At 39.2% G+C, this 14,830-nt stretch overlaps 1 protein-coding gene across 3 annotated transcripts; it reads right to left on the minus strand.

Annotated features, from left to right (window-relative positions):
• Nucleotides 1-4,009: 4,009 nt before the first annotated feature.
• Nucleotides 4,010-13,568, minus strand: LOC113571920 (leukocyte elastase inhibitor-like). 3 transcript variants are annotated; one of them, XM_081715699.1, is made up of 9 exons: nucleotides 13,412-13,553; nucleotides 13,156-13,204; nucleotides 12,315-12,492; nucleotides 10,458-10,568; nucleotides 9,937-10,077; nucleotides 9,497-9,614; nucleotides 9,228-9,370; nucleotides 4,913-5,080; nucleotides 4,010-4,737 (listed from the first exon to the last, which is right to left on the minus strand). In XM_081715699.1, the coding sequence occupies exons 3-9, from the start codon at nucleotides 12,480-12,482 to the stop codon at nucleotides 4,330-4,332; spliced, it is 1,257 nt and encodes a 418-aa protein (XP_081571825.1). In that variant the 5' UTR covers nucleotides 12,483-12,492; nucleotides 13,156-13,204; nucleotides 13,412-13,553; the 3' UTR covers nucleotides 4,010-4,329. The 3 variants fall into 3 exon arrangements, with proteins under 3 accessions (XP_081571825.1, XP_026856934.2, XP_026856932.2); XM_027001133.3 differs by lacking the exon at nucleotides 13,156-13,204 and having other exon boundaries at nucleotides 13,412-13,568; XM_027001131.3 differs by lacking the exons at nucleotides 10,458-10,568; nucleotides 13,156-13,204 and having other exon boundaries at nucleotides 13,412-13,568.
• Between the last annotated feature and the right edge of the window lie 1,262 nt (nucleotides 13,569-14,830).

Below are 14,830 nucleotides of genomic sequence, written 5' to 3' on the forward strand. Positions count from 1 at the left end.
ATCAAGGTGATAACACTGCAGGTTCACAGAGCCAACATGAAGAGTCGCAGGATACATGATAAATCAAACAAAAGTGAAACTTGAATACCAGGAAAATAACTAAACAGGCTAAATAGAAATGTTCAACACAGAACACAGTTAAAACACAGCCAACCTAAACTCAACAAAGCTCAGTAGGTCCAACTATGAGCAGTGAACACAGAGGCAATGATTCACAATGACCAGCAAACACAAGACAGAAAACACAGGGTATATATACACACAGGGTAAATAAGCCTAACAGCAGGTGTAATTAATGAAACAGTGAATAACAAAACAAGGACCGGAACAGGAATGGAGAAAATGAAATGAAGACATGAAACAGGGAAACTATGGGGACAGGATGCTTGGAAGCAGCTAATCTCGACATTCATGGTGTTTTTTGTCTTTACATCTTTTATTGTCATACAACAAGACACTCTGTTGGGTGTTATCTTTTACATAGTAGTAAGGCCAAAATGGTAATATTTACTCTATTTCAGAAACTGTGGCAACATCATGTTGCCATTTTTAGAGGCTTAGGTAGACTTTAGAAGAACCAACATTAGGAAAGAGCAGGAAAAAACTAGTAGTTGATCAGAATTCACTCACAGATCTACTGTTGTGAAGATGAAGTTGACTTTAAGTCCATATTCATTTTTTAAATGTTTCTCAGTAGAACATACACTTGTGTGTGCATTTAAAAAACAACTAAACACTTCATTCTGATTCAAAATTGCTCTGTTTTGAGTGGCGAGAAGAATTACTTTGCTACACAGCCACAAAGATTAAACAGATGTTCCACATTAAATAGTGTCAAATAGTACCAGTTGTGGGTTTAAAAACATATAATAAGCAATCGGTGTTTAATTTTTATAGTCAATAATGAATTAAAAATAGATGCCCATCTCCAAGTAAAATCATACCATATAATAATAACTGTAACTAGACTTGAGTATCACCATCCCCATCTAAAAGACTTCCAGAATGTTTAATCTCAGCAGTAGCTAAAGGTGTTCTTTGGGACTTAATATCAGTTCTGCTGCAATGAAATGTCACTCCCATGTTCCTGTGGCAGCACCAATAAGCTGAGAAAGTAACAAATCAGGTGACCTGTGAAATATACAGATATGTCTCAAATAGCCATATGCTCCCCATTCTGGTTTCACATACAGTGGGATTTATTATGGTTGGCACTGGTTTCACATCAAGTTGGATGACATGCAGCTTGGTGATTGTCAGTTTGCCTACTGACACACACACACACACACACACACACACACACACACACACACACACACACACACACACACACACACACGCATCCCACATGTGCTCTGTTGCCAATCTCCTGATTATTAACCATGAACACCTGTGTCTTATTTGTTTCACATGTCTCCTGGTGCCTGCAGGTGACTACTGCCACTGTTGCACATTGCTCACCCATACAGCCACCAGAAACAATGCCACAAGTTTAGCCTGCATCTCAGCACTTCAAGTATTTGCTACCAGCATGTTTGATTTGTTTTTATTTTTTGAAGCTTGCTGCTGGCCTAATACATGACCATGGTACTGTAGGTGTCATGCCAGAGAAACTGTGCCATTGATATTAAGTTGCTTATTGATGAAACTTGAGAACTTGCCACAGCTTGATTTCAATTCTTCAAAAGTCAATTCTTCCCTCCTAGATACTCCATAATCAACTGTGAGTGGTATTTTTATAATGAAAATGAATCAGATTGCTTTATAGTCCCCAAATAAACCAGCTTAATCACCACACAGAACAATGTTTATACACAACATCCTGCATGTTCTGCCTCTTGAACATAGCCAGGGATTTGAATTCCTAATTATTTGGAACTAACTTTGGAGTGATCTATACTACCAAAGGTCTAAATCTTTTACCTACAAGCCCCATTACTGATGAGCTTAAGACCATTAAATAATTTCTTCATACGTCTCAGGTTACATGCTCATTTTAATAAAGGTGGTCAGTTTACTCTATTTACATGTCAATGCGCTAGTGGATTTATTCAAATATAAGTATACCCAGACCTACTGAACACCGCCTACTGGAGAATTGAAAGCACTCACGCAGCTTTCTGATAACAGCTTTTATAGGCAAAACATCACTGACATCCATCCACAGATACAGTCATTAATCATGCCATTTTAGCAGGACACCTCCCAGTTTCCGCATAGAATCTTATTATAGATAATTGTCGCTGTAGTCGTTTCTATTTTCTGCCTACAATTCATAAGGAAAAGAATCCTGAACGTCCTATAGTACATGCTTGTTCCTCCCCAATGTAACTGTACGCCCCACTATCCAATCACGTGGCATGCCCGCAGCGTGCTTGTGGAGTCGTCTTTGTTGACTGTTTTCACAGCGAATGCCTTCCGTGTTTTTAACCACGCCCTCCTTGTCGTCATTGTAGCTCAACACACTTGCCCCTTGTTATCATTTGTGTATATATTTTAACCCCTGTGACACTCGGCCCGTCACACCCAACATAAATGAAATACCAGTTTCTCAGACATTTTCAATCTCTTGCTCAGTCCCTCCCTACACATGTTAAGAGACTCTTCACATTTTCTAAAAATCCTTGAACTCCTGAAAGAGCAAACGCTACATGCCAGCTCTTTACTTTTTGCAATATGCTTTAGAAGTTTGTACACGGTCATCTCTAATGACGATGGTGTGAGAGCTTTAAAGCATATCCTTGATGCAAGGCATGCGAGGAACTCTCCCACAGATATTCTCTCAAAGCTGTCGGAACGTGTAACTTTCAACTGCTGTAGAATGATTCCTAGTACTAGTCAATGTGTGTGGTGTATTTGCACCTTAAGGCAGTTTGCATAGCTGGACACTTGATGGCGCTAGTTCCCCATTACTGGATGTTACTGTGCCTTTCGGGAAAAATAAAGTTAGTAAACAAAAAAGCTAGCCATCATGTATGTCTATTGTGTCTTCAACTGCTAACTGCACTGGTTAATTGCTAATGTGGAAAATTATTGTGGAATGACTGGCTACATGTAACACTGTTTACATGTACACTTAGTAAACACCAGTCTGAGACTCCATTTTGATTCAGTGGTACTGGTTCAAGCTAAGTGTTCACCATCAGTAATATCCAGATTGAAGTTACAAGTGACTACTACTATCTTTACCAAAACATTGAGCACACTGAGATGACAGTGGAAAGGTAAAACTCCTTAAGAAGAAGAAACCATTGAGAGGAATAAAGCTCAGAAGGGAAACCCCATCCTCCTCTGGTTAACAACAGACGGCAAACTAATAACATGGAATGAATAAAGCTGCTTGTGACAAGTTACAAGAATGTTGATGAAATGAATAATGAAATATACAATGGAAAAATAAGGTAAGTGGGCAAATACTGAGATTACTTAAACACAGAGTAATGGATGAGATACAAGACGGTTCTATGCTAGCAGCAGCCTTTTGCAATAGAAATAAATAATGAGATGTTTTATAAAGAAGCATTCTGATTAATAAAAAAATATACAACTGGACTAACTGAAGCTTGTTTAAACTCTTCCTGGAGTATCCAGTTAGCAGGGCATCACCATGGACCAATCCTGAGGTAATAAAAACAAACTACTTTTTTTTTTTTTTGCATAATTTTTACTGATTAGTATATTCTAGTATTGCAGTACTTTGAGGAGTGAAGGCTATCCTAATGTAGGTAATATTACCTGCACTTGAATAGAAGGACAGATCAGGATCAAGGTTTTCAGTTGTTACTTTTGAAATCAGATTACCTGAAGGAACACAATAAAGGACACAAACCTTTGCAATTTTCAGGCCTAAAATGATGTTTCATGTGAAAATGGGAAACCCAGAGGAGCATCATATCAGGCCTACAAGTTTAGTTTTTTCCTTAGGTAAAGTCAACATCTAAATTATTTATATGGAACTTTTTACAACTCATCATCAGATTAATTTGTTTTCATTGATTAGCCAAAAGTATTCAGTTAAGAGCTTTATTTGTCATGACATTTTAATAATGAATATAGTAATAACAGCAATTCATGATGGTTACTCTGATAAGTCTTAATGGTGTAGGTTACATAAGGTTAAGGCATAGAAATATTCAGGATGGCATTAAGACCAGGAGTTCATTAGTAAATTCATTTAGTTACTGCCTTTACCCTTTCTATTAAATGCAGTTATCTCTTGAACAGCTAGGTTACAAGTAACATTTTTTCCAACCAATGTCTATATGCATGAACATCTCATGAAAACTAAACTTCCCTCGCATGGCATACACGTTTAAAGTCTGCAGCAGTTTACGGTGAGCAGTATCGTCCACAGAAGAGAATGGTGCGTGTTGGTTTGTGCTGGATGAAGAAGAGGAAGGGGTGGTCTGCTACGAAGCTTGCTGGGGGAAACATAGCACAACGTAGCATCATCACCGCTGCTGTAGCTGCTGCTGCTTCTGTCCCTTCCTCGTTCACCTCCACAAAGGACTTGTGCACCACCTTGGACAGCACCAGGTCATCGCAGGGGGACATGAGGGAGAAATCGCTCCTGCGGGGGTCGAAGGCGTCCGCCATGCCCATGCTGACCAGCAGGTTCTTCATGTCATAGGTCTCTGACAGTTTGAAGCGGGGCACTGCCACCTGAACCTCCACCACGTCCATCATATCAGGCCGAGTCCACTCCATGAAATTCTCGTAAGTGAGTTCATGCTCAAGCTGAGACAAAACCAAACAGACAATTTCAAACCAATGTGCAGCTTTAAGTTTAATGTAAATTTGGAGCTGTTAGTTTAATGTGAACGGTGTTTGCATTTGCCCTCTCAAGTGACCATTACATGTAATTTAAAGTTGCTTTACATCTACTGAGCCCATTTGTGCGATTCCACGTTACCTTCTCCAGCCCGGTCGTGTCGTCCGCTATCTCATTAGGCAGGATGATGAGCATACTCAGTTCTTTTCCCACATATGGCATCTCCAGAATCTGACAATTCATATCAGGAATAAAGGCCAGTGGAAACTTCACCTTCTGCTGCATCATCTGCACTGGCTTACTTGTGTTCTGCACATAATCAAAAGTAAAGCAAAAACGTGAGTTCTCATTTGTCAGACACTTGATAGTGAAGCTGCTCTCCTTCCTTGGGCTCACCTGCACATTCCATGTTCCTTCCCCTTTTTTTGTTACACACTAGTTTCTCGCACCACTTTTTAACTGGGGTCATTTACCTTTCTGCCTGATGCTTTAATTCAAAGCAGCTTACAAATATTAACTTCATGTGGATGAAGTACGTGTGCTCTGCTGATGAGAATCCACATGGCATATAACTGGAGCAGGACATCATTGTTAATTAATTAATAAACATAGCATGATATTCCTTGCATTACTGCAGAGAATTCAGATTATTAAAGAACACCAATCAGGTGACTAGTCTGAACCACATGTTCCATTTGGTTAAACATATCACTTTTTAAGGCACTTGGTTGCCAGTTACATACATAGCATGATATTCCCTGTAATACTGCAAGGAAATTCTGATTATTAAAGACCGTCTGTTATGTGTCAGGTTTGCATGTTTGTGGTTTTTGTATTGGTTGCTTTTCCCTGTTACAGGTAACCCAATAAGAAGCCTTGTGGGCCGAGACGGAGGTGGGACTACTGCTTTAAAGGCAGATCTCCTGTGAAAGTATGTGGGGGTGGTGCTGATTCGGGGCATACTTGAGAGTTATTACTAAAGGCATCTTGTGACACTGTACAAACGATACTGTTTAGTTTACTTACGAGATTGCTGTTATGTTTCCCCCTATCTGTCGGTGTGGACAAATCAGGTAACATGGTTCAGTGTATGTTATGTATAGGTGGTAATGTACAGGTGGTAGATTAGGGGCGGGTGCCACTTCGTTGAATTGTTGATCAGGAAAGGTATGCGTTAGGCAGGGAAGTTGGTTTATTATTTTTGTTTCTTTGGCACCGTCCACAACGTCCACCCGTACTTTATGTTCAGTTACCAGAATTGTTGTGTTACTGGTGTTGGTCTCATCCTTGGCTAGTTTACACACACACCTTCTTAGGGCTGTTAAAGCCCTGTCAATTTTGCCACCAAACAGGGGCATGTAACATGTGTGATGTTCTTTCTATTTGAATTTAGTACTGTCCTTTTGGTGGTGGTGGTGGGGGGGGGGTGTTGTTGGGCTAGGGTATATTAATACCTGGAGCTGGGTCTTGGTGCGAGTGTGATTAACTTGTAGAAATGGCTGCTGTGATTGATATAAGGGGTTTTCTTGCTTTACCTAGTGTAGATGTTCTTAGGAGGTGTAAGAAATATGAGTTACTGGCAATAGCTGGCCATTTTGATTTCTCTATACCGAGGTCTATGCTGAAAGTAGAGATTCGCAAGCTATTGATAGAAAATTTAGAGGAGCGTGGTGTATTAAATGTACAAGTACTTGTAGATCTGGTATGTGTTCAAGGGATATGTGGAATTGGAGAATCAGAGGTAGAGGGTGTCTCCATTACAGCAGAGCCAGATGTAAAGGTTAGTGCTACATTGCCTTGTTATGACCCGCTTTCTTCCGTGTTTACCGAGGGTCATCGGTCTGTGGAGGAAGGCAGGTTGAAAGTACGTTTAGCTCGTCTCGAGTTAGAAGCATGGCAGTTGGAAGCGACTGAGAGGGTGGAAGCACAGCAGTTAGATTATAATCTGGCTGTTCAGAAAATGGAGTTGAACAAAGAAAAAAGGAGATTTGGATACATGACTTGGAATTTAAAGCAAAGGGGTTTGCTTTTGTTCCACCACCACCGGCAGTTTCCCAAATTGCCACTACTCCCACTGATGTGCCTGTGTTGGTACAAGCAGGTATGCAGACTCAGACTGTGCCTGTGGTGCCCACAGAGCTTCGTGCTTCCAGAAGTGGTGTGGTTCATATTAGTAGGTATATGTCTGTGGTTCTTCCTTTGAGAGAAAGTGAAGTAGAGACCCAATTTAGTGTTTTTGAGAAGCTCGCCATTGCTCTTCTTTGGCCGGAGGATTATATGGGCAATATTGGTAAAATTTTTGCTGGTGGGTAAAGCACAAGAGGTTTGTTCTTTGTCGCTTTGTCACTGAGACAGCTCACAGTATGAGGTAGTGACGGTAACTATACTAAGAGCATATGAACACGTGCCAGAGGCTTATAGACAAAGTTTTAGAACTCAGAGGACGCTATCTGCTCAGACTTATGTAGAGTTTGAAAGGAAGTCTATAATATTTGATAAGTGGTGCTGTGCCAGTAAAGCTGTTGATTTTGAATCACTTAGGGAGCTCTAGTATATTTGAATGAGCGAGCGAGCGGTTGTTACTGCAACGCAAGCAGCTATTTGTGCGGATGAGTTCGTTCTCACTCAAACAAATTCTTGGATTGGCTGATGTAGAATACCCAACTAAAGGCAGATTTAAAAGGAAGCAAACTGGCAGGTTATCTCCATGATCCCAGGAGATTAGAGAGTGCTATTATTGTCATTGAACTGGTCATATTGCAGTGAACTATCTGGTGCGTAAAAAAAAACCAAACAAACAAGAAAAGCAAAAAGTAATCATAGTGCTGGTTAGAACAGCCAAGCTTCAAAAGGAATATCATTAGTTGGCCCGGTAGAGTCTGATGGTTTGGATGTGTTAAAGAGGTTGACTTGGACCCAAGCAAAAAGCCTTTCGTTTTAGATGGTGGTGTTCATTTGGCTGACGTAGATGATTTTACACCTGTTAAAATTTTAAGAGATACTGCGGCTTCCCCATTCTTTGTTTTGGCAAGTGTTTTATCATTTTTGGATCGGTCATATTGTGGTTTGCATGTTTCATGTCAGGGTTTGAAAATGGGATATGTTAAAGCACCGTTGCACTTTATTCAGTTAACAAGTGAGTTACTCTCAGAACGGTTTAGAGTTGCTGTTCATGATCGATTGCCTGTGGGTGGAATCCAGCTGATTTTGGATAATGAAATTGCAGGAGGTAAGGTTTTGCCTCACTTGGATGTTCTAGATACCCTTGTTGACTGGACTGGGGAACAGCTGGAGGTTTTTCCTGCATGCGTGCTTACACGGGCTCAGTCACGTGCAATGGGTGATGTAGATTTGTTGGATACCTTTCTGTGTATGAACACGGAAGAAGATAGGGCTGAACCCTGTGAAGTTGAATGAATGTAACCAGAACAGCGAGCCGGATGAAGCTGAGAATCAGCAGTTTAAAGTGTGTAGTGGGACATGATCATCTTATAGCAGCCCAAAGAGCAGATAATAATTTAGTTAAGTATTTTTCTATCTTGAGTAGTAATGACGAAACGGGTAATAAGCAAGTAGTGCATTATCTCAATCAAGGAATTTTAATGTGCAAGTGGAAATCGGTTGTTAAAACACTCTTTTTTCATGGCAGGCCAAAAGAAGTGTTACCCATCGTCATACTTGCCAGAGTACTGATAAGCATAACGAACCTATTCCACCGGCTCCGTTGTGTCCTATACCAGTTATAGGTGAACCTTTTGAGAGGGTACTGGTGGATTCTGTTGGGCCGTTACCTAAATCAAATTCCTGCTTACCATCATGTGTGCTGCTACGCGCTTTCCAGAGGCTATATATGGTAAACGTAGGATTACCACTTCAAATATTGTTCAATCCTTGGTAAAGTTATTTTCTCCATTTGGCTTGCCTAAAGTGACTGATCACTTTAGACTGATCAGGGTATAAATGTTCAGTCGAAACTTTTTTGCTTGTGTTACGGCAAGTTTAAAGGTTAAGCATGTTATTTCTAGTCCTTATCATCCAGAAACGCAGGATGCCCTGAAACGTTTCCATCAGTCTTTAAAGTCAATGCTTCGTAAATATTGTTTTGATACTAAAGCATGGGATGAGGGAGTTCCTCTTGTTTTGTTTGCAGCCCGAGAAGCTGTTCGAGAATCTCTGTTTTATTCCTTTTGAATTGGTGTTTGGTCACACACACACGCACACACGCACACACACACGCACACACACACGCACACACACACGCACACACACACGCACACACACGCACACACACACGCACACACACACACACGCACACACACACGCACACACACACGCACACACAGCCCTGTCAATTGTGCCACCAACCGGGGGCATGTAACAGCATCCATCAGAGAACTGGAAAACACGTTCCATTTGGATATGCTAAACACCTTTGAGGCACTTGTTTGCCAGTTACCTTATTGAGATGAAATGGAAGCTCCCTGGTAGCCCTTTCTTCAAACTTTTTCTCCCAGTTGCCCTTGAAGTAGATGGCATTCACCAACACCAGCCTGGTCAAGCTGTCAACAACTCCTTCAGCCAGCAGGTCCTTGATCTTTTCTATATTGAGCATTAAAAACACAAGGAACTGTTACAGTAAAACACACACACAGAGCACCGAGGAGGGGGCGTAGAACCCTGACTGAGGGCTGTAGAGTGTGAGGTTTATTTGTGTAAAGCACCAACCATGTGTGTGCTGCTCCACCCACTTATTAATCTGGATACGAGCTGCCTCTGCATTCAATATGAAGTCGACCATTTCCAGCTCAGCATGATGGTGAGTTTTTGTGTCATGCAAAAATTTCTACAAAAAACAAAACAAACAAACAAACAAAAACAATCCAATAACTGGGTTATATTCTAATATATGCTGCTACTGAAATGTCTAACAGGTTAAAAGTTCTGATAAATGCTTATATTTCATTAAAAAAAACTTTTTTTTCATGAAATGAGTCAAATTAACTTTAACACACTTCTCAGTAACATATCTGTTAATTAGAGCTCTGTACTCTACAAACAATGCAGGGCTTTGCCATTTGTGTAATGATGGAAAGAGAGAGATTTACAAGACAGAGCTCCAAAGTTAATCCAGACATTTTCCACTTCTCTGTAAATGAAGGACTTGCCTCCAGAAACTGGTAGGATTTCTCTCCATACAGACGGTTGGCCAGACTGAGTGTGTACGGAGCTCCAGCCTTGTTCAGTTTTCTTAGCAACTCGTCAAACCCAATGTGGATGTGATCCTTAGCTTTGTTAAAATGCAGAGACTAGAGGAAAGGGGGTGGTAAAGTAGAGATTGACACAATCCAAGTTATAAAGATGGAAGGTACTAATGAAAAAGAAATACTCTGCTGAGGTGAGAAATGTAGGTGTTTACTTTCAAATCCATGTCATGTACTATACAAACACTTGCTTTAAATTCTGTATAGACCAAATTCTGTATAGACCAAATACAAAATATACTGTTTGTATTCCACATACTTGTTTAGTATATTAGCCAATATACAAGAATTTAAGCAAATATCCCAGAGATCCACCACCAGAGCTGAAGCACCTAGTTACCATAAATATACCGTCACCAGCAGTATAGCCATAATCATGCTCTTTCACCATGTTAGTGTCTCCTCAAGGATTTATATCGAATAACCTTTGGCATTTGCAGAGCTGCTGGTAACTGGTGTTTCTGGACCTTCTGTGACTGTTGAACCATTGCTGGTTGAGCAGATTTAGGCTTCACTGGTTTGTTAAAGCCCAAAACCTATAGCATTACACAGATTACTAGAATTGGGGAACCACTCACATGCTGATTGAAGGATTTCACATTAATGACATATCTATCATATTCAGTTCCTTAGACATTATCTTTCAAAAATAAATGTGTGGGCAGAAATACCACACTACAGGATTTTACAGCTTTAATTAACTTCATACACAATCTGAAATATGTTAGGTAAAATCCAACTGCATATTTGAGAGTGACAAGAACACAGTGTAGGACTGGTTACACAGGAACTAGCTGGCCACACCCTACTCATCTTCTATGAAAATCTTGTCTTTATTGTTCATTGTACAAGCAGAACCTTTCTTAAGCTTGCACAGAGAACATCTGGTGGTGATTATCATGTCAAAGTGCTCTTTAGGCTGAAAGCTGCTGATCCTGCAGGTGAAAATTGTTGTATACAGCATTTCCTGTGATTTCAAACTGGTATTAGTGAAAATAAAATCAAGTACACTATTTATTATGTAGCTGTAATTTGTTTTAGAGAATTGATATAGATATGCATTTAGTATCTGGACAGTAGTTAAGGTACTGAACTAGTAATCAGAAGGTTGCTGGTTCAAGTCCCACAACTGCCAAGCTGCCACCTTTGGGCTCCTGAGCAAGGCCCTTAACCCTCAATTGAGCAAGTTGTACTCAGTCATAATTGTAAGTCACTTTGGATCAAAGCGTTATCTAAATGGCATAAATGTAAATGATACCATAATTTTTATATTCAAACTGCTCAAATAAAAGAAACTGAAAATTAAACTTTTTTTTTTCAAAAGCAATATGCCATGCTTCACATTTAATAATCAAAGTTAACTTGCCTATCTGTACTGATTGTAGAAAATCAGTTTAGATGAATGCTATTTGGTTCTGCTTATTTTAGTTCACTTCCTCTCAACAGGGCTGTGATTTATATTTGCCTACAGGTTGGACATTTTTAAAAATAAGACAGTGACTCCCATTATGAATCCCACCTCCCCCATAATTCCTGTTCACACTACTCATATAATGTGTTATGCTGGGTGGTGTGAGCAGTGATCCGCCCCCCCAAAAAAACAAAAAACATTTGAAATGAAACCTATGCACATCATGGTAAACTTATTTTTGTAGACTGAACTACTTTATAGCCATAATCAATGTGTAGATGGCTGGATATTTAAAACAATCATTATGGAATTCAGTTTTATAAGTAAATAAACCAGCTATCATTTAATCATGTTAATTAAAAAATTCAAAACCTTGGGAAAAACTAACTCACACTAAGAGGAGTATCCATGTCTGACAGAGCTATACATGTGTGGACTTGCTGTGGAAACGTAACATTTATGAGTAATGAGTTCTGAGTTCTGATTGTATATTCAATTTCTTAGCAAACATAGGCATGAAAGTACCAGAAGACTTTTGCAACCATGTGAACTTTGTACCTTGCAGCTGAAGACAATGTGATGAAATAAATCAAGGTTATGAAACCTAAGGAGTGTCCACTGGGTGTATCCAAAACCAACTAGTATTAAGTCATGATAACTTGCCCTTTCAGTAAAATTAGATAAAATGTCAACATGTGGTAACCTACAAACATCAATCAATGAATTTCCAAAATTTTTCCAGGACCTCATCTCAGCTCTTAATACACTCAGTACACAGTAATACATTCAATGTTTTAACTAACTGGAGTCAGTTCCCAGGCTGTGCATCATGCACAGCTGCAGAGATTAAACTTAACGCTCCGGGTCTGACCTCAGACATCTGGGCTGCAGTGTTGCCACCAGCTCCTAGTAACACCATAGCCAGTGCTGAGGAGATGCTCAATGGTGAGAAGAACACATTGTCAGTTGTGTTGCTTTCTCTGATCTTCTTGAATAGATCGAGGCTAAAATGGGTGTTGGCCACTGATAGGGCGTCCATTTTCCAAACCCTGATCATGGGAGAAAAGTTAATATAAAATATTAAATTTATTTATAATAATAATAATAATAATAATAATAATAATAATAATAATAATAATATTATTATTATTATTATTATTATTATTATTATTAAAATATTAATTCTGGTCATTTCAACCTACATCTGTGGAGCAGAACAAGCTTAAAATTCTGAAGTGTCAAGATAAATTGTATCATGAAACAAAGACGCCCCAATTTCTTATGAAGCTCAATTCTCAGCGATTTAAATTAAGTTACAGATACAATAGTTGGTTTTGTGCAAAAACGGTTCTATTTACTCTATAGACATTGCAATGGTGATCTAAGCTATCAGCAGATTACACAATGTTCCTAGCTAGCTTCAAACCGTTAGTTTAACCATTGCTGAAGCTAGAAAGACCAAATTCAGTGGGATAAAAGATCATGTTAAGTTTCCAGTGACATAAACTTAACGCCATAGTTTATCGTATCTAGTTTACACCAAGCTAACTTGGACCGTAGTTTGTCAGGACGCCCTCAGAATTCAAAGGAAATTAGCTAAATAAACTGTTAAGTTAAAAACACAAACGTGTGTGATATTTGCACCGGACTGCCGCGAGAACGCAAATTATGGATACTTTCCTTTTGGTTAAATATAAGATAACGCTAGCTACCTTAGTTATGCAACAGCTTTCAGCTCGCCCGATGACATTCAAATGCGAACTAAAACGAAAAGCGAACACATCGAACTTCAGAGCACATTTCCACTGAAACTAAAACGTTCAGTAGGTTACAGAATTTGTTTTCTGTTTGGGTCACTTGATCATATAATCGTGCGTACTTCTTCCCTAATACCTATAATAAGTGGACTTAACGCCCCAACGCTAACCTAGCTAGCTAACTTCCTGAAATATGTCATAAAACTCCTACCTTGGCGCCGGTATGATTCAGTATGTTTCAATAGTTAAATGAAATTTCCGTAAATATAAAGAGGAAAGCTGGGTTTATATAGAGAGAGGCGGAGTTGTAGCTGGTAAACTACAGCATGACCAATCGCACAAGGCCTAGTTTACACTAGGATAAGGATGTGGCTGCGACCTGACACCGACTAGAAATATCGGGCCGTGCACCACGGTTTGCAGATAAAACAATCCCAACAACATACTATTGATTAACTGATTTTTGAGTATATAGTATGTAGTGTAGTAAAAATTGTCAAAGCTGAGAACCCTCAAAAATCCAATATGCGTACTTATAATTGGTCGGGTTTTGAGTAGGTTTGAATGGGCACTATTGTGCCATAATGTAAAGCAAAACAGATAAAGGAGCTACTAGCGTCTGGAAAATGGTGAAACTATAGCTTTGATACATCTTAGATTGTAGGTGTAATTTATGCTGGGGACACTTGGGTTATAGCCATACCACTTTCTGAAATGTCTGATTTTTTTCCCCACCACATTTTAAGGGTGTGCTCTGATTTTTACATAGCAGCTTGCTGAAGATACCTGTCCAAACAGTCTGAAAATTACAGAAATAGAAAATGTTGTGGACAAGCAGGCTATTCGTCCATAGTTGGATGGTGTTTGGCCCTTGTTGGGGTCCTTCATGACCAGTACTGTTCTGCCTTAGCCAGCTGTTAGCCAACCTGGATGGGAGCTGGTATTTAGCAGCTGGTTCAGTAGATCTGCTAGTAAACCAGGCAGAGCTATTACTTTATTTAGCCAGCTTTACTGGGAAGTCTTTGCACTTTCAGTAAAGAAAATATTAAAATAATAATAATAATAATAATAATAATAATAAAATACTAGGATAAAATCTAATAATATTGAACATTGTCTTTAAGGCCTGTTGCTGTTGGCATCAGTGACAGGAAGGAACTGCAGTTGCATTCTGCTGCTCTGTGGTTCATACACAATGTTTAATTCTTTAAGAATGTTCATTATCCTTGCTGTGTCTTAACTTGCTTTTCTTGTTTTTGGTATGGATTATCGTTCAAATGAACAGTTTGGCAAAGTTCAAATTTTCACAAATTTCTCAGTTTTACTTCTATAGATAACCTTTATTCTACACTTCTCACCATATTATGTGGTTAAATTCTATACTACTGAAACATATTTGAAGTTGTTAATATAGCTGGTCCACTGGGTAACTTATCAAATATAATCTAGCCATAATGTGTATTAAATTGATTCATAATGAATATGGAAATAAAAGATTTTCTTTATGTAGTCAGAGCCAGAATATGTTCAGCCACTAATAGGCCCACCTCTGCCATTTTGTGGTGCATAGACATGAAATGGTATGACAAGTGTGCTCTACAGAACATTATCTTTTGTTGGAAAATTTTTG

Source organism: Electrophorus electricus, chromosome 1 (assembly GCF_041902795.1).
Source record: "Electrophorus electricus isolate QZ-2024a chromosome 1, ASM4190279v1, whole genome shotgun sequence".
NCBI classification, from domain to species: Eukaryota; Metazoa; Chordata; class Actinopteri; order Gymnotiformes; family Gymnotidae; genus Electrophorus; species Electrophorus electricus.